Source organism: Sinohyriopsis cumingii, chromosome 18 (assembly GCF_028554795.1).
Source record: "Sinohyriopsis cumingii isolate HCF-2022 chromosome 18, ASM2855479v2, whole genome shotgun sequence".
Classification (NCBI taxonomy): Eukaryota; Metazoa; Mollusca; class Bivalvia; order Unionida; family Unionidae; genus Sinohyriopsis; species Sinohyriopsis cumingii.
Window position 1 is genome coordinate 17537161 of NC_142978.1, and position 21763 is coordinate 17558923.

General features: G+C 34.9%; 1 protein-coding gene across 2 annotated transcripts in view; it reads left to right on the forward strand.

The window, feature by feature from the left end:
* Nucleotides 1-338: 338 nt before the first annotated feature.
* LOC149776163 (uncharacterized) overlaps nt 339-21763 on the forward strand; it is a 47215-nt gene continuing 25790 nt past the window's right edge. The window contains exons 1-3 of one of the 2 annotated variants that reach the window (XM_089942461.1): nt 2862-5333; nt 10810-10881; nt 11295-12050. In XM_089942461.1, the coding sequence (XP_089798587.1) occupies nt 5012-5333; nt 10810-10881; nt 11295-11767 (867 nt within the window). In that variant the 5' untranslated portion in view covers nt 2862-5011 and the 3' untranslated portion in view covers nt 11768-12050. Of the gene's footprint in view, nt 5334-10809; nt 10882-11294; nt 12051-21763 lie in introns of those variants that run through there. The other variant, XR_016416231.1, reaches the window with a different exon arrangement.

Consider the following 21763-nt stretch of genomic DNA (forward strand, 5'->3'; position numbering starts at 1 on the left):
AGCAAAATAATGTAATCCTAATAATAGAACACTATCTAATGAAGACATTTGTAAAATAATAAAACTTATCTTGGAAAACAATTATTTTCAATTTAATAATATGAATTACATACAAATAATGAGTACAGCAATGGGTAGTCCTATGGCTCCTTCATACGCTTCCCTTTTCATGGGTAAATTAGAAAACGATTTTCTTCAAAACGAAAAGTTCCATCTGTTTGGTTCAGATTTTTAGATGACATATTTATGATCTGGAACCATTCAAATGAAGAACTGAAAAAATTTATTGATCGTCTGAATCATTTTCATCCGACAATTAAATTTACTTATACTGCATCAAGTATGCATGTTTCATTTTTAGATGTAAATTTAATAAAAAAATATTAATAACACGATCTCTACAAATATTCATATCAAGGACACCAATATCCACCAATATGTAGAGTATTCTTCATGTCATCCCATGTCATAAAAACGGTATACCATATAGCCAGGCCAAAAGATACCGACGCATTATTTCAGATGATTGTCAATTACAAAATTCTTTGAATAAATTACGAACTTATTTCCAAAATAGAACTTATCCTACATATATAATTGATTCTGCACTGAACAAAGCCCGTAATCCTACTCAACATGAGGCTTTAAACACAGCAGAATGTAAAATAGAGAGAGAGATGTAATTCCTTTCACAATACAAAATAATCCTTCATTACCGAATCTAGTTCGTATAATTAATAAACATTATAGTCTCCTAAATTTATCCAATAAAACTAGCGTCAAATCACTTTTTAAAATTAAACCAATTTTCGCTTATAGAAGACCCTAGAATTTGCAAGACATTTTAATTAGAACTAAACAGACAGAAAATAAAAAAATACACTTTTCGTCATCTAAATGTAACAGACACCGGTGCTCTCAATGTGCAAACATAAGATAAAGTACTTCTTTCAGTAGTGCCAATACAAAAGAGGTATTTTCTCTACGCGATAACACTAACTGCATATGAACTGATGTGATTTATTTAATAAATTGTAAAAAATGTAGCATGCAATATGTTGGACAAACACTACAACAAGTTTCTAAGAGAATGAATAATCATCGCTTTCATATAAAAAATTATAGAGATTCTCAGTTTTCCTCTAATGTTTCAACGCACTTTAACACCAATAATCACTCTCTCCTTGATTTTTTTTTCATGCTAATAGATATTGTTCATGGTGACATGAATAGACTCATAAAAGAAACTTATTGGATTCGTAAGTTAGATACTCTGTATCGTAATGGACTTAATGCTAATGCACTATATAAAATTGTATAATTTAAATTGCTATATTGTATATCCTTTATAACAATATAACTATATGTATGACTGTTTGTCTCTACATTATTTTACTAACTCAAGTTTCATTAGAGACTCATGTATCTTTTAGATCCTGTCATATATGGTTGTTATGACGTTACGTAATGACGTAATTGTTGTTTTAAAATAAAAGACGTCATACGTTACTTTCAAAACATTTCGTGCCTGAAGAAGCATAAATTAAATGCGAAACTAGTTGCACAGAATTTTCGGCGTTTGTGTTGCTTTTTATCACAATAAAAGTATGATAACATTCTCTCCTGTGTGCATACTGCAAATGCAAACAACTTCACTTTACATCTGTCACTTACTAGGAAGACCGCTCTGGTGACATGGTGGTTAGAGCGTCTGTCTCGGACGCGGGAGGTCGTGGGTGCGATCCCCCGGTCGAGTCATACCAAAGACGTATAAAAATGGTACTAACAGCTGCATCGCTAGGCGCTCAGCATTAAGGGGTTAGTGTTAGGACTGGTCGGTCTGGTGTCAGGATAATGTGATTGGGTAGGACATCATGCAATATATGTGCGGCATGTTGCCCCATTGCTAGACATCACTATAAACTGCCACAGTGCAGACATCGTATCGATATGACTGAAAAATTGTTAAAGCTACGTTAAAAATACAAATCACACACACACATACACACATTTACTCAGAAATCAACAAAATATCTGTCGAGTGCCACGAAAACGACCACACGGGTATTAATACTGTATGGTTTAATTTTAGTTATATAACTGAAGCATTTAAGTTGCAGTCATCAAAACAGTCCTTTTAAATAATTATCATTTTTGCCACCAGAGTTCAACATTCATTAGTAGCAAGGTCCCAAACAAGGCTAGCCTATCCCTCCCGTGATAAAAAGTAAGCTATTTTAAAAATGCACATTCCATTTTCTCACCATACCAACCAATGCATACTGAAAGACAGAACATGAAACCTGTCACTATTATTTAAAAGGATGGTACAGATGAGGTTTAAGGGGGTCAAAGGATAACATATTTGAATATTCTTCGAACACTAGAATATGGAAGGAAGCGAATTAGAATATTGCTGACGATGCAAATGAGTAAATATTTCGGTAACTTCATTGGAAAAGATGCTCTTCAATATTTGATCGGAATACAGCGGCAATGGTGAATGGTTTTCACTTCCACTCGTCGTATCGGATTCTTGGCTGTCGTTCTGCTCACAGTGTGGTTAATGGTGTTTCCCACTTTTGGTAACACTTCTACAAGATGTACGTAGAGTCGGCTTCGTTAATGATGGTTCTGTACAGCTTATCATTAACCATCAAATGGAAAGCTGTACTTCCTCTATTCAGTCTCAATCGAACACCCACTCCGTTCAATAGATCCTTGTTCTACAAGCACAAATCCAAGTGCAAACAATCGAAGGTCGTTAAATCACACATTATGAGGATTGTCAGCTTCTGCTATGTTTCTATAAGTGAACTTGTCCACGCCCGACGTGTCAAGTTTCCATACCACCGAACCATCCAGATGTGTGTTGTTGGTTTTTATTACACGCGTAAAGTGGTTGTCTAGGTACGTTCAGTAAGATTATGTATCCATGCTACTGCTGACCATTTTGTTATACGAGTACAAATCCACTACAATGAACTAGGAATATATGAAATTGTTGACTTGAGCAATTCTGGCATTGACACCTGGAGCGACGTTGTCCTGCTTTGAGAACTTTGACTTTTAAGTACAAGTTGCTGCTATTCAGATAGATGTAATCTTTGGTATGTTCTTTGTCAAATTTGATAGCAGTTGATATATCAAAGAGTCCTATTTCTCTAGCTGTTCTTCTTTTCTTAGTCTTAAGCGCAAAGTGTTTATGAGCTCTAAAGCGGTTTCAACGTCTCATTCCGCCTTGCCCTTGTGTGGCGTGGAAGAGGAGGCAATATCTTGGCCAACAGTATGCAGCACATTTATAGAAGTCTTTTGGCGAGTCAGAAAGTATTTTTTCTTCAGCTTGAAGAAACACATTTCTCGTGTGGTTAACAACTATGATTTTTACAACTAAAGCTCTTTTTTGTATGTAAGGATATAATAGGGTGTCTAAACACTACCTTACCATCCCGTTTTCATTGGATGGTATTGATGTGTGTGTTTGGATTGTAGGCGCATGTGTCTGGATAGTAATGAAAATGTAGATGTTGGATTGCATATGTGATGTGTTTGGATGGTTGTCGGAAAGCGGGATTGGATAGTATACGCAGTGTGTTTTATGGTAAACGTGTGAGTTTGGATTTAGATTGTTGGCAAAACATTTTAACATGACTTTGACACTTGACCCAGTTAACAAAATCGTTTGACTCTATACTACTATCCCATGGACCATTTCATCATCGGGTTTCCTGTATGACCACAAAGCGCCATACCCCACCCCCACCCCTCACAGTAATGCAAGAATGGACATATATCCATATAGCCCAATACAAAATAGGATAAGGATTATGGAAATCGAGAAAGCAGAACAAAAAAGTGTATGAAACCAATTCTCTTCATGCACGGGTTCCCAGTAAAATCATGGTACAAGGGATGTATATAGCATCAGAAATGTAGTATTTGCGCAAAGACAGGACACACGAAAAAAATGCACAACGACTTTAGTGAAAGAAGAACAAACTTTTGTTACAAAAATGACAATTTTCCCCATCTAAAAAGAAACAAAAGAAGAAGAACAACAACTAAATCAATCAACGAACCCAAAAAGGAAAAAGTACAACAACAGCAACAACAAAAGCAATAGAACCAAATAGGTAGTGGAGAGAAGAAAAAGAATCAGAAGAAGGAAGAACAAGAGAATATGAAAAGTTACTGCAAACTAAATTGTTAAGAAGGCCTAGAAGAGACAATCTATGATATCCGACAGATGAGATATATTTCTGAATTTTGGTAAACATGGAGAAAAATAAAAAATAACCACCGACCCCCCCATTATTAAAAACGAAAAACCCTTACCAATGTCACATTCATAAATTATGAGATCTTCTGGTAACAATTAAAATCTTTTTTTTAAAAAAAAAAAAGATTTTGCAAGGTTTTATAATCATAAACAAAAGGGAGGGAAGCATCTTAACTGGTCTGAAATGATTTAATAGGAATAGCCCCTCCCCTCCCCAAAAATTAACGTTGCTTCTTTTGTATTGTTATAATGACATGCGGAACACAATTATGCAGGTAAATTTGTCTGACCGAGTTTTAGAGTTTGGTTACAGAGCTTCAAGTCTGCCTTTTAAATTCAAAGCCGTAAATAAAAATATTACAGGAATAACAGTCGGAATTTCAAAACTGTTAGCGTCGCGCAGTAATTATGCATTAATAACAGCGTTATATGTCTCCTTTTTTGAAACTTGATCCTTGAATTATCAACACACATCCGTTGTTGCCGTTGCTTTCTGGCTTTTTTTCCCTAATAAACTTTTATTTTTTGCCGCAAGTGATGTTTTATTAATTTGTATCAGTAAATTTCGATGGAAAGGGGCTTACCTAATGTTGTGAGAATCTGTAGCCCGGCCCAATTTTGCATAATGTAGACAATAAAGTATGTTTAAACCAATAACAATTGCTATATTAAACGCGGGATCAAATCAATTTATTTCTCAGTATAGCAGGCTCGTTATATATCTGTTCATTGATGTTTTTCATACATAGCTCTTTACGAAAAGTGATTAATATTAACCTTGTAAAGCTAATAGAAAATACTTTGATTATGTATATTATTATGTGCTCATTGTTTGTCTATCTTGTTGTTGGCGAGCGGCTACAAACAACCTCATCATCTGACTCGAACTACTGTCCTAGGTTCGACTATGAGTATAAATTATTAGAAAGGCTCCTGAGAGCAGAGTTTGCTCAGAGGGAAATGGAGGCTTCCATGTTGCAGATTCAAGATAAATTTAGAATTATCCAACGAGCTGTACAAGAAATTCAAGGACCAAGGAGTGATGGATCAATAGGTTAGTATCGAACTTGCAAGGATATACGGCTGTTTGCATTGCATGTCATTCACTATTGTTTTCAGGCAACATCGAGCGAGAACATTATAACTCTCAAAATGGTTGTCGCAAAGTTCTGCACATCTTCGGATATGTTTAAGAAAATTGTTTGATATAATTTAGACTGCAACGTATCACGAAAGTGAGTGTGTCAAGATAGTTTTCTCCCAGTTATCTTAATAGGTTAAACATGCCAAATCCATCGCTTAATCGCCTCAAACGTAACTTGATGAATGTAATATATTCGATCCACCTATCTATGTATCTATGTATCTGTCTATGCATAAATAGGTACTTATCCATGTATCAAAGTTTGCATATATGTGTGTAATCTTTATTTGCATTTATATTTCTAGGTATCTATGAATTTATGCTCATACGCATCTTCATAAGTATACATCTATCTATCTATATATCATAGTTATCTATATATCTATCTATCTGTCTGTATGTCTGTCTGTCTGTCCGTCTCTCTATCTATCTATCTGTCTGATTATCTATCTATCTATCTCTCTATCTCATTTAAAGGAAACAAGTCTTGCCGAGTGGTATACCATTGATACAGCGTACATACTATACATATTCATTTAAATCGCATAAAAATACATATATTTGCTCTTTGAACGGAGATAGCTGAAGGCAGCTGTGTATTGACCTAGTGAATGAACTCCTCACATCCCGAGTGTGTCCATTACAAAATGTAGTTCTATGCCTTTTGTGGTTATTCACAACCACCTTTGCATATTGATAAGTTGTATTCTTTTTTATTTTATTTTTTCCTTCATATTTATTAAATCAATATAATATATACTTATGATTTAAACATGAAAGATTGTTTTAATGATGAAAGTAGAGTACTACAAACACTTGGTTAGCTACGCCATTGACATGTACGATTAGGCATTCACGCTCCGACGCATGAAAGTAATGTGGAATAGAAACTAAGCTAAATGACTAACCAACATGAGGCAATTAAAATATTTTAATTTATTTACAGTGGAACTAAGTTGTAGTTCTGCTTTACTAACAGTACCATCGACCATAAAGTCTCTCTCTCTCTCTCTCTCTCTTTCTCTCTGATTCTTTGGTCTGATTGACTTAACTTTTACCATCAGTCCAGAGACATCGAGGGATGATACAAACGAAAATCCCCTGCGTTCGTCATTTCATAGATTTTAGTCCATATCATGCTACGAGAGAGAGAGAGAGAGAGAGAGAGAGAGAGAGAGAGAGAGAAGGGTGGGGGATAGCGGCATTTTGACATTTTCATATTTAATTAATGAGAATCGACTTTTAGAACTTTATAATACATTTTTAACAAAATCAAGAACAACAAAATATTAAATAAATCACAGTACATGTACCACGTAACCGAGAAATGTACCATATAATGTCGACAGGATTTGAAACTTGGTATCATTGAAAAACAACGAAGATAAATCCCAAGGAATGTGCACACATATCGTTACGACGAACCATATTCTTGTAGGTTACTTGGTGTAATTCTATTTCAAGATTTTAATCCAGCCCAAATTCCTTTTCTCTCTCACTCCACATTTCTGCGTAGTTTGTACGTTATGCATGAGAGAGTAGGGGATACCATAAAGCAGAAAGAAATGTGATGGAAATGTGAATCTTATTAAATTTATATAGAAGACGGGGATTAATAATAAGGATTAATAATAATTGTTATCGATACTTTCATGCGTCACTAATGATTAATGTTTGGAAATTCATCATTGATCTCGAATCCACCGCGCACGGTGGCGAGAATGTTTTATATATGCGTATTATTGAGCCATGAGCGGATCACAATTTGATATACCAATAATCTTGGAATAACAAATAACTTGAAACCAACACTTTAAAAGCCATGCTATTTTTAATGTATGTGGTATAAATACACACACACACACACACACACACATACATACATACATATATATATATATATATATATATATATATATATATATATATATATATATATATATATATATATATATATATATATACATATATATATATATATATATATATATATATATATATATATATATATATATATATATATATATATATATATATATATTGTAAGCGACCTCTAATTCCTGTCTGCTAGGGAGGGTTAATTGAAGAAGTTCCACTCAACAGTAAAGTCAGCCAAAAATGTTTAAAGAAAGTAACATAACTAAGAAACTGGAAAACTGTTACCAGTACACAATATTCATTGGAATAAGACAAATATACTCCTGAAACAATCATTGCTTGCACTCTTGTGTTGTAACAATTTGATACTGACATTAATTCCCGATGTCTTGTTCCAGGATCTTTTCATTAAAATGTCTCAGCACATAATAGTCCGTTTCAATGTTAAATAAATTATATAATAATTGGAAATCATAGAGTGACCCCAACAGACGAGAGTTGAAGATTTTCTTTGTATTCGTTTAACCCAGGTTACGAATGTGGTGGGAGATAAGTGCACGATAATTCAGAAGATTAATTTACTTACTCAACATTTCTACGTAATTTTCCAAAATATTTGTCTCTGCATATTGTTAAAAACACGGACGTTCAAATGTTCCAAGTATTGGTTATTTTACTAGCTTTTAACCTAATTAATGTCCAGATAATTCAGAGTATTATTATTAATTTGTCAGTCCTATAGTATTTTTATTATTTAGCAATTTATATAGGTCATTACCTAAAAGGAGTATTGGACTTCACAGATGTTATTTCTCGTTTTGAAGTTGACCGCGCTCTGCAGTTATCTGACAAGTACTGTCTTCCACTCCAGTAGATAACCTTCGGTTTTATACCACGTGACAGTACTGAACCAATCAGAATTGGCAGACCGAATCCGCCAACGAATCAGATGTGGCAAACTGGCAATCCTCAGTCTATCGCAAATCTTGCGATATCAACCACATATGAATAAGGTTCAAGATATTCCAGCATATAAAATATTCTCCCGTCTTATTCTGTACAAAACTATGAGACAAACACTCTGTATCCTAATATTTCTATATAGTTTTCAGTAGCAAAACAACAGTTATCGAATGGATAAACTGTGGCAAACCAATGACAGGGCATAATGATACTAAAAGAATTGCGGTTGCTTGGGAGGTTGCTACTATGCACAACACAAATTACGTTACTCAATAAATCTAACAGTTTTTATATAAAGTCGGTATATTTAAGATATTACTTACGGCAGTAAGTTCACTGTGGCTTCATCTGAGTGTAAATGTATGTGAATCACATACCTGTAATATCTAACCATCGAGGTCATGGGTCACAAACGAACAAAAATGGCGTCCATAAGAACTTGACTCGATCGTTGAAAAGTTCGTTTACTGCGAAACACGAACAACCTGAAACTTCATATTTACTACACGTGTCGTGACGTTCACATCAAGCAGCCACATGATGGAGAAACACATCTGGTATTAAATGAGGTAACAAAAGTATTTAATGTGTGCAAGAAACGGTGCTGAATGTAAAATGTCAAACCTTGACAAGCCAAGTGTAATATAATGATCAACATGGTAATAGCTAAAACGTATTGACAGAGATTTCCAACATACATAATAAATATGGGATTACCTAACTAGTAATTCAGTAAAATCTGACTCCATGGACCGCAGGAAGTCTGAGAACATTGCACATTATCGAAAATAGGGAGCAGTTATACGTAAAAAATTCATGTAACCACAAAGCAACTAATTTGCCACAACTACATGCTCCTGTACTGCCCTAGGTCCAATGAGCTAAACATGCAACACTAATATCTTAAAAGAAACATCTCTAATAACATATGGAGAATTCACATACAGTAGTAAAATCCACCCCAACCCCATTATGGTGCAGAACTGGTTAATTCTGAGTCTATTACAATATATATATATATATATATATATATATATATATATATATATATATATATATATATATATATATATATATATATATATGTATCTATACATCTATGTACATATATCTGAATATATGTATGTATCTATTTGTGTATCTGTATATATGCATGTTTTTGTCTATATATTAATACGTATCTATAGGTATTTATCTATTTATCTATCAACTGTCGTTACTAGTAACAGCTAAGAGATCAGATACCATAAAATGGTGTTGAAACACAGAGTACAGGAACGGCTAGGAAGTTAAAGAGACTATGAATTAAAACTATTGACTCTTAATGTTGACAGATGAACCGAACTTTGACTTAATTTATGAAGAGCCCTGGGTGAGAAAACAACACTTATTGGAATGTCCTACAGGGTGGTAGGGAAGAAGGGGAAGCTAGCTTTGTTTATAAGGGTTTTAAATTTGTTATGTCCCTTTCATATTCTATCCTGTATGGTCAGCGGAAGAGGGAATGCTGGTCCATTCAAACTAAGATGGGGAAGTTACAGGGGTATGGGAGTTTTCACTTTGTTTAAATAGCTATCTTAGGGTGCTCGGGAAAATATGGAGTTTTTAACTATTTTTTTAAATATCCGTTCTTGAACATAGTACTCTATGTGAATGGGATGGTGGTTTTGTTTTCAATAGGAGGGTAGAGAAATTGTATATGGACTAGATTTGTTTAAAATTTATTTTTAATGGTTAAAAAAGGAATAAAAACGGTATTTTTATTTATATGGGAATTAAATTCTATTATCTTGTAAGCCATATTTTACATGATATCATGCGCAGTGAGTCAGTGATTAAATGCTCGTAATTTTGAAACGCATTTTAATATTAAAATGAGTTTTATCGCTACAATTCTTGCTATAGGCCAGAAAACCCCACCCACTATAAATCCATATTCATTTTCAGTTAGCAGACCGACAAACTACCTTTTTGTACATTTATGTCCTGAATAGAAGCAACACGCTACAAACAAATAGATATATAAAATCTACGCCACATTGAATGACCTATTTAGGTAAGACTTGTGCTGAAGGATTTATAAGAACCTACGGCGTCATCTTTGAGTGGGATATATGTTGCCATTATTGGATTATATATAAACTCGTATAAGTTGTCTCATGATGTGTTTAAAATGAAAAAGAAAACTTAAAAGTAAAGTTATATAATTTTCATAAAATGTGTCGTATGCTCTTTACTCATGTTTGATCTTGTTACGAAACGTTTAGATTATGAAAGGACAATGATCTAAATAAACCGTATCATTTGCATTGGATGATACGTTTAACATACTGATCTAAATAAACCGTATCATTTGCATGGGATGATACATTTAACACACCGATACAGCTTTATTGTCGTGCTGCATTATTTTCCATTGCTTATAATAATATATGATTGCTTGCAATAATATATGATATGTTCATGAACAAAATCATCTACTAAATATAAAATTAATTTTACTGGAGGCAGTTTTTATGGCTTTGTCATTATTTCATACCACTAGGATTTGCAGCAACCTACATTAGATGGGGAAGGACAACATGTCCAGGGAATGGCACAGAATTGGTGTACAAAGGTGAGGACGATTCATTTCACGATTACCAGAAATCTTTGAAAAATGTCTTACAAATAAATCAATCCAAGGACGAGAGCAGTTTCTCATCATGCATCACATAATTTTGCAAAATAAATGGTTGCAACACAGTCTGGTTTATTTTAAGCTTGCACACTCGACTCCTTCTCCATGTCTATTATTTCTGCGGCTCAAAAATATGTCTTCGCTTATTTAAATGTGTCTGGAGAATTAAAGGGGAAGCGGTATGACACAAAAAACACATAAAACACACAATTATAGGAGCACCCTTTACACTTCACTTTCGGGTTTGATAAATATTTGCATAAAATCTATACTCGATTAGAAACACGTTGATTCGCAGATCATAGACCTAGTTATAATAGAATACATCAATATTGTCTTTTTTGTACTAGGATACGCTGGTGGCTCTGATCACACACACGCAGGAGGATCTGCTGACTTTCTTTGCTTGCCAGAGGATCCTACCTGGGGAAAAATTTTCCAAGGTACAGATCCATCAGGGTTTATATACGGTGCTGAGTATGAATTATACGCTGGATCTAATCCCTTTTCTGTGTCAATTGAAGATGATGTACCATGTTGCGTGTGTAAACCTCCCCGCATGGCCAGCCTTATGATTCCGGGTAGAACGAACTGTTACCCGGGATGGACGATGGAATATACTGGTTATCTGATGTCAGGGTACCACGGTCACCCTGGGGCGACAAACTATGTCTGTGTCGATGCGATTGCGGAGGCGATATTTCGTGGGAATACAAACAATAATGGCCATCTTATGTACATAGTTAAAGCAAAATGTGGGTCTTTACCTTGTCCTCCGTATGCTGAAGGAAGAATTGTGGCATGTGTTGTGTGTTCCAAATAGAAGTAGAGAGCCTCCACGTGTGTCTTAACGTTACCTTATCAAATTACAAACATGGAAGTACATACCGAGCAGTGAACAGAGTATGGCAACTAGGACGAAATTCCGGGAGCCCACAATGCTCAGGGGGCCGACCGTTGTTACAATTCATATGAGCCTACTTGGGAATTTTTCCTCCGGTCCATAAATCATGTCCGCTGCCCCGGTCACATATATGTGAAAGAAATACATGTATAATACCATGAATCTGGTATTTTATATTAAAAAGGAGCGTGCTATTATAAGAGATGCAGTGTTTTCTTTCTTTATAATATATGATGATTTTAAAAAAACGCTTGCCTTATCTCCTTCTTAACTCCTTCATTGAACATATTGAAAAACAATATGCAATTTGTACACGAGAAATATACCTATACATATACTTACACAAAATATGGGATTATTTCTGATACAATACAGTTTCGTACCAAGTGAAAGCCATTTTTTCAATAAGTAAATAAATATAAGTCATCTTGTTAGGTATCTGTCTCTTTTCACTCACTCAGAATGTACTGGAGTCAACTATTAGCAGATTGCTTTCTGCATAGTCTCCTCATAGGATTCACGTTCTTTTAGAAATGTCAAAATATCCATGCATCTTTGTCTATACAGCTGAACGGAACACAAATCTGGTTTCTGTACTAAATTAGCAGTCTAACAGTGCTTAAATCCTTTTTTATAAATCTTCACAATTTACAATTTGTGTTTACCTTTCTTTCCTTACTAACTATTTTGTTTTTCTTCTCCATCCTTCATTATGATGCAGATTCTTCAACACTTGTTTTAAATAGTATCCCAATGTCTTAAACATATCACATAACTTTATATAATGTTTATGGTGTGGCACTATACGGACATGCATTCATAAATACACACCCACACACGTACATGAAGCTAATAACAAACTTTAGTCTTTGACCTTTTGCATAAGTATGTATCAAAAGTATCTGGCATGATAATTTCTTCCAGTTAATTGGTGAATGATTGACTTACTACTAGAGAGTAGAAAACCAAGTCTATTTTGTGGCTCTGATGTCATTTTGATATCGGTTCACCTCTACATAGCAGAGGCGGTAGGGTCAGCCCATATAAAGATACATACGCATGTGCATCCCCACTGAATATCATCTGTTCGTTCTATGTAGATTGTAGGCAGCCGTTTGGAGTGGGATTCATAGATCTAGCCCAGTGGGATGAGACTTAATTTGTAATGTAAACTATTTGTGCATTTGTGTTGAGTTTGGTATTTTGCGCAGGCATTTTGCACACTGTATAAGTACAGTTTTAACTCAAATCATAAATCTTCATGAGAACTTCATCTTCATCTAAAAGTGCTTCCTTCTGTGACGTATATCTTACGCTTTAATGGCTATGGTAAAATGTTTTAAGTTTATTTCTCTATTTTGATTCATGCTATTATAATCAAAGCAGATGATTGTATTCATCTTTCTGTGTCCTACATGCTTGCCATAAGTAAATTCACGGAGACCTACATTTTATATTTCAATTTATATAATGTTATACCTAGATTCATGAAACATGCTGATGGAATGCATTTTGATGAGTGCTACACTCTTATTACAAAGTAGGTCACATTGACTTACGTTTCATTCTACATTGACTCTGGTTAAATTGTGTATGTTAAGATTATTATTCAAGTTCAGTAAATGCTAGAATCATCAAGCTCTATAGGTATGCATTTGCATTAATATCGAAATCTTTCCACAAAGTAATATAACATCACCTACAATTCACACTTTACTCTCTTTTGTCAAGTGTTTGCTTTAGTTCATCGTCAAAATATTTCTTCGCATACCTACTATTACACCAAGATTCATGAAATGTGTGAGCGTGTGTATCTTGATAAATACTACGCCCTCATTACAACATTGGATCACTGTGACTCATATTTCATCATTCAATACCCTGAATAGTAGTTGTAGGTGACACTTGAGGCTAATATGGCTTCGATAAAGCGGCAATAGACTTGCACAAGAGCGCCCATATGGCCTTGTATAATAACATACAGGCGAAGGCACCGATTGGTTTAACATACAAACACCACTATGGTCGTATGTCATGTTATATAGGCGACCATATGTTTAACATGGTAGAGGGTTTCTAGCTTCAAAGTTGATAGCATGAAGCGGCGACATTGTTACAAGTAAGTGATCTTAATATATGATCTTAACCGGGAAAGGAATAATAAGGCCATATCCGCCACCCAAGAATCTAAAGATTCTAAGACTCTGTAGCCTCAAATGGTAATGATTATGTTAAAATTAAAATGTATAGACTCCGACACACCACACTTACAATCAGCGCCCATTTTTGATCACGTGCATATAAAATTCATATACAATCGAGCACCCGTGTTGTGATTATTATCCAACATACATACCTAACATCCAACAAAAAGTATATGAGCGTTTATGTACATACAATCAATATGTGTGTGTGTGTGTGTGTGTGTGTGTGTGTGTGTGTGATTTGGGTTTTTAATGTAGCTTTAACAACTTTTTAAACATATCATTACGATATATGCAGTGTGTCAGTTTATAGTGATGCCAAGCACTGGGACGTCATTTAGCAATATGTCCCACCTAGTCACATTACCCATACACTAGGCCGACCAGTCCTAATACTAACTTTTTAGACCACTCCGGTGGCATAGTTGTTAGAGCGTCCGTCTCGGATGCATGAGGTTAAGGGTTCGATCTTCGGTCGAGTCATACCAAAGACTTACAAAATGGTACTAACAGCTGAATCGCTTTGCGCTCAGTATTAAGAGGTTAGTGTTAGGACTGGTGGGCCTGGTGTCGTGATGATGCCGCTGGGGGAGACATCATGCTACATGTCTGCGGCATGATGCCCTAGTGGTAGAAATCACTATACACTGTCACACTGCAGACATCGTAGCGATATGACTGAAAAGTGTTAAAGCTACGTTAAAAATCCAAATCACACGCGCACACACACACACACACACACACACACACACACTAACTTTTTAATCTGAGCGCCTAGTGCGGCCTTATACCATTAATACAAACACATTATCACACACCAGTGGTAGGATTTAAAAGAAAGGGATGATATAAACACACACACAAAAGTAACAATTGTTTATATAAACTCTGATGTATCCTTACATGCAAACACACACCGTCACAATGGAAGGACAAAAAGGGGGGTTTCACGTGTTCCGTTCAGCAACTTAATAAAACAACAATCACATACATAACATATAATAGTCTGGCAATTAAGATTATTATATCGTTTTCTACAAATATGTGAGTCTATGGTGTATACCTTCAGACAGGAATGCTCATGTGAAAATGTTTAGATACAATCCAATACACCACATATGCTATCCATCATTCACTTCTTGATTATTGTCCAAGCACCCACGTTAGAATCCAGCACACACGTTTTGATTGCTATTGAAGCACGCCGCTTACAATCCAGCACCCTATTTGGGATGAAATCTAAAAACACATCCTGCACTCCAGGAAAATGGATAGGAGTGTTTCTGTGCACTCTAAACTTACATACACAACACCATACTATTAAATATGGGCAGTTGTGTTTAGAGACGCGCTACTGTACCATCACCTGAATATACTATACCCTCACCTAAATATAATACACCCTCAGCCAAATATACTATACCCTCACCCAAATATACTATACCATCGCCCGAATATACTAATCCATCATCCAAATATATTATACCATCACACAGAACAGAGGAGTGAGGGGTAGTAAGGTCCATTTGTAAACACAGACATAGACATACAGAGATATTCACAAACTTGTAAAATGACTAAATGTTAACAAAGTTGTAGCTAAAGACTTGAGCTCTAATCATTTAGTTCAGTGTTATTTAACAACTGATTCAGACGTAATTTGTTTCTGAGATAATGAAAAAATAAGGATAATGTACTGAAAACCATGTTGACTTTTGACCATGAAACGAGGACTACTTTGAAATTCTAGATTGAGCAGTGTACAGAAATCAGAATCTCTGAATATCATTTCAAATTAAAACAGAAATACATTAGCTTCAACATATTTATTTTGTAAGAGCGAGTAATAGATAATGTCTAATGCCACATGCACAGGATGTTTCTTTCTGATTGAACTAGCAACCTGAATACCTTCTCTAGATACTGAGATCAAAGTATACACAATCAAATAGTATCTGTGTAGGCCATTACATATTTATCGCCAAGTTAAAAATGTAAAATACCCAACATGTTTCCCCCCACGCTAAATTTTCAAAATCAGTTAGAGTTTTGTAACCGATAATGTTTTTGCACATGGACATTTTGACTAAAACAGTGTGAAAATGCGACTATATCGGACGATGGTCTGAATAGCAATGCCTTCGTGCACACACACACACACACACACACACACACACACGCTCGCTCACATACACACGTACGCACACACATACACCAATGCAGATACAATATGAAATCGACATTAGATGTGACGATACTCTAGTCTGAAGACGATTATGTTGAGAAAAATAAAGTGAATTAATATAACGCCGTATAGAGAGACAGAGCGTTGACATCACATTGGAGAGAGAGAGAGAGAGAGAGAGAGAGAGGATGGTAAAAGACAGGCATGTATAATGCCAATTTTCTATTATTTTTATGCATTATATTACAAGGAGAAATTATACCTTTTATGAGTTTTTGAAGGGAACGACCACACAAATCTATTTTAAAATGTATCACTTGTAATTAGATTAAATCATCAGAATATAGTGTTATGAAATTTTTTTCTTCGAATGACTGCAGAATAGATGTCCCAATTTTAAGAGATATTATGTTTGCAGCACACGCAATGAGACTACAAAGAACGGTACGAAGTTCACTCCAACATGTACAGGCAGGTTGAGCAACACGAAACAAAATCTTAATCTAAAATCATCTGATATAAAATATGGAAACATTGCTGTATTTTTCCTAAATGCATGTTTTGGCTCCAGAATGTGAGTGGAAAATTGGGGGGGGGGGGTGTGTGGGTGGGTCATGTGTCAAATATAACTAGCTATCATAAACAAAGCTTTGATAAATGCCATGCACAAAGAAAACTAAAAACAAGATTTATATAATCCATGTCATTTTCACACTGAAGTAAAATCATTCCTTAATTTATATTGGTGCCAGCATTCTTTGAAAGAAATTGCAAAAATAAAGTACAATTTTTTTGTAGCTATTGACAACGTGTGTTGAGCGATCTTATAGAGGCAGCATATACCATTACGATTTCAAACAAAATTATTCATAAGAAACTTAAATGTGTTCGTGTGCTTGTTTTCATGCAATAGAGAGGGTACATATATTGCGGCAGAGACAAATATACTATTTGGCAACAGTTTATGATATGTTTGCCTATGAATTTCAAACACACACTTCCTCGTTTTTAAACAAATATCACTTTCATAGGAAAACATTCAACGGTGTTTAAAATACTCAAATATATAACTAGAGACATATTCTACTAAATCTGTATTTCAAAAACGCTAATGTAAAGTTTTTACCAAATATTACATTGAAACATTCCTTGATGTATTTTGACCCAAGACGGAATTGATTGCCATTGATCACAAATGGTACGACTGTTTGTGTTTAAGTTTATATTTCGTAAAGCTACTAGTGATCATCTGCAGAAATCATGTCCCATCTTCTCATTGTATGAGTAACAACTGAAGCCGTTTCGAAGCTAAAACGGCAGAAATATTTGTTAGCTAATAAAATCACTTACAGTAAGTGACAAATTATTATATTCTAAGTTCAAGGTAGGCAGCGTTTCAAAATATAGCGTATGGTCTGGCTTTTATCATTGCTGTGCAGACATATTATAGTGAATTTGCAATCCTGTTTCTTGTGTTGGCGAGTTAAGATGCAATTTTGATATCATTATTACGCCGATTGAGGTCAGGTCTACATATTCAGAGCCACAAATTAGTTCCAAACAAGTGGCCTACTATTTTATTAACTTTCATGACTCGCTGAAGTCAGTCTATTAATATATTTAAAGTAATTTTAAACTAAGCACAATTTTTTTCAAAATCGTGTTATAATATGTGTATTGCACACTTCTTTTGTCAACTCATTATTTTCGTAGCTGCATAGATTTGCACACTGTAATTTTCTTAAATTACGGAGGTAAGTAAAAATTGGTTGTGGTTCGCAATCCCATAATGCCTAAATAGAATTGATAGGTTTTCAACCCACCCCAAAACAATATTGTAAAGTATGGGTGTGGACCTGCCTTGGTACCTCCACTCTTTTTTCTTCTTTGGACATCTTCTTGGGAGGATACGACCCTTTTACTTGTCGTAGCTTCGACATTAGGATCTCATCGCATGAGGAAAGAATGATGACACCGACTAAAGAACCAGCTTCACCAGGTTACAAAATGATTTCGTTTTTGGTTTGAGTAAAGATTATTGGATTAGCCTGTGCCACTTGCTGTTTTTAAAACAATGGGGGATTTAATGTGGAATGTGAATGATACTCTGAATTAACTGATGTGCTGTCAAACTAAATCATCATGAAACATTTTTTGGACTGACTTCTAACAAATGGGCACGGACATTTACATTTCATGATGTCCTACAGCGCACGAATCGGGTTGGCATTTGGAAGCTGATATTGAAAATAAGTCATTTTGACTACTGCTTGAAGGAAAATAAGTGCATGCTGGTGTTATAGGTATGTTTAGAGACACACAAAAGGGGACGAGTAAGTGACGTGCCCTCGTTCTTGACACCAGTAGCGAAGTTGATTGGTACGAAGTCTCGAAAAATCGGGAGTGGTGGGTTTTAAAATCGATGCGTAAATAGACATATTTCAGCCAAAGGGTTTCTACCTGTTTGGCTTAAACTTGCACTTGAGATTTATTTCTAAACAACATACCACCATGAACATTAAAATTAATGACGAATATGCTTTATTTTGTTGACATATATTTTTCGTCTTCTCCTTACATGTCATCGAAGATGGCAAAATTAGTTTGACTCAAGTCGGAAACCATCCTATCGTCTTTGAAAGGAATACATTCTACAAATGAAGTAGATTTTCCTTGATTTTCTTAAATATGTCGCAAGCTGGTTACCATTATCTGTAAAACTTCACGATACATTGTGCTGGATGATCAATAAATGAAATTTATTTTCTATTAAAAGTTTGATAAGTCCGGTTTTGTCTTGATCTTTTGTCTTGATCTCTGAGTCCAGTAATCAACATGTTGGCGATGATACAGTGCCTCACACTGCATCTATCTGTGAATTAGTCGAAATTTTACACCATGAAAAACTTTATTACAGAATATGTTCTGCCACATCCGGTAAAAACAGCTCTCCTAGGACCAGAAGATATTCTCTTCAACAAACAATATAAACACTGTGTAGTGGCTATCAATAATTCTATATTAATAGCAGCCCACAACGTCTTGTGTTAAAGCCACATTCATAAACACGAATGACTACAAAACAGAACAAATATGAATGATTCTACCTAAGGGATTGATTCCCTGCACAGATCAAAAGAGTTGTTTCCAGCCAAATCCATTTACTTCTCCTGAAACTTATAATTTCTTCCGTAGAACGAACTTACCTCAATAATACAGATGGCCTAGTGGTTGGAGAGTATGCCTGGAACGCGGGAGGTAACGAGTTCGAACCCGGCCGAGTCATAATAAAGAAGTATAAAAATAGTACTAACTGCTGCCTGGCATTAAGAGGTCATTGTTAGGACTGGTACACCTAGTGTCAGGACAATGTGAATGGGTGGGCCATGTTACATGTCTGCAGCATTATGCCATAGTGCTAGATATCACTATAAACTGGGTTACGTTAAAACCCCAAATTACATACACACCTCAATTAAGACCATTTGTGTACGTCATTCAGGACACGGCACAGCATGAGGTTATCGGGGGTTGTTAACCTCTTTTAATATAATTAATTATGTAAGATTATTAGAGAGCATATGGAAGCGTTTCAATCAATGTGCCTGATAGTAACCGGCAAGTTGCATTTCAAAACACTGTGTACCAGCTGTTGCTATGAATGTTTTGCACAACAGAAGAGCAATAACCACTGGATTAATGAGAATGGGTCTAAAGTCAGTTGCTTTTTTTTCTGAACAAAGATATGTAGAATCTCTCAAACTCAGTATCAGAGTGGGAACAAAGCTGTCATTGCATAATACCACCGCTTGCATGTCGTATATTCTCAGCAAGAATGCCAACTTGATACTTCATAAATTCTTTTTCAAGTGATTTTAAGTAGAAGAGAGTGCAATAGAAAATGATATCAGCAGCCAAATCATTTATAAGTACTTCATCTCCATGTGAGTGTTATAGGATAAGGCAAATTATTTTTTTATATTTTTTATCTGATTGTACTGCTATATTCGTATAGTCGTTCACAAAACTCTAATTAACTATTGAAAGAAAATATATAGATTTTCAACCGGCTAATAAGAATTAAGATGACAGAAATAATCGATTAATGCCTGATTCGCACCTGACATAAGCATACCAATCTGATTGTTGACAACATAATCCATCTTTACCACTGACATTGTATGAAATTCCCCAAGACTTATATACGAAATTGGTTTAAAGAATATTCAGAACATTATTTAGCACCGAAAACATGTAACAGGTATTCAGAATAAGTGTGACACAGGCAGGTTTTCAATATACAGTATAACATAGTCAGCTATTGATGACTCAATTTAAATAGCTTAGATTAACGATATCTATTTACAAAATGAAATAAACATGACCACAATTAAAGATAAATATCGGATGCAGATTAAGAAATCAATAGTTATTGAAGTGTAAGTCTTGATTTAATTAGCTTACAAATATCACTTGACAGTAAAAGTAATCCGAAACTCCACACTGGACAAGAACTTGTATACAGACAATAGCTGGTTTAGGTTATATGTTCACTAGGGTTAAAGTTCCATGAGAAAAATACTTTCAGGGCAGTCTTGTCTATTTTTCTCTTTCTAATTGTACAGATGTCTTGTATTTAATAAATTATACAGATCTCCTTCTGGAAATATTCTTTAAAAACAAAGAACATTAAATTATGGCAGCGGCAAAAACACAAGACTGGCGTTATGTGAATTGAAAATGGCCTTATTTATATTTACAAATCAGGACTGATTTGACTTTGCTTATACATGAAACTTAGGAAAAGTGGTTCACTGTTTTGAATGCTTAAATCAAATCAATGCCCTGGTTTAATCCATGGGAAGTGATGCTGATGACATGTTGTCTTCGTTTTACTTGACAGAGGAAGAGCAAAACGAATGAAAGCCCGTAACAGATAGATTCGTGCGATAATTCATTCCAAAGAAGAATGCAATTTTTGAAAGGGCTAAATTTAATCGAAGAAAACAGTAATAGGTTAAAACAGTGGAAAGGATTGTTTCCGTTCTTGAAGTGTTAACAAATAATTATAATTTTGAGCCACTAGACCAGGAAATGATTATAGTTCGACTTGTAGGTGGACTGCAATGTCCAAAACTGTCACAGCAATTGCAATTAAATGCGAATCTAACTTTAGATTCTGCCGTTAGTCTACCTTTCCATGTGTAAACATGTGACACTTCGTCTTTTTAAGAGAATAAGATTTTTACTTGTTTTAACTTCATTATTATAATTCCATTTTAAAAGGAGACGAATACTGATGCCTACTTAATTTGTCTCATTAAAAGGTTTCAGAATGATTTTATTTTTAAATTTGAGTATAGATTCTGACAATGCTACGTTTGTTTTTTTTTGTTTGTTGATGGGATATGCGAATGATCGCTTGAAGTAATGGACGTGCTGTCATAAAAAGTATCGTAACACCGCAATGAGATTGGCTTCTAAAAATGTTCACGCGTTTGCGAATTTGTTTCGTGACTGATGCAT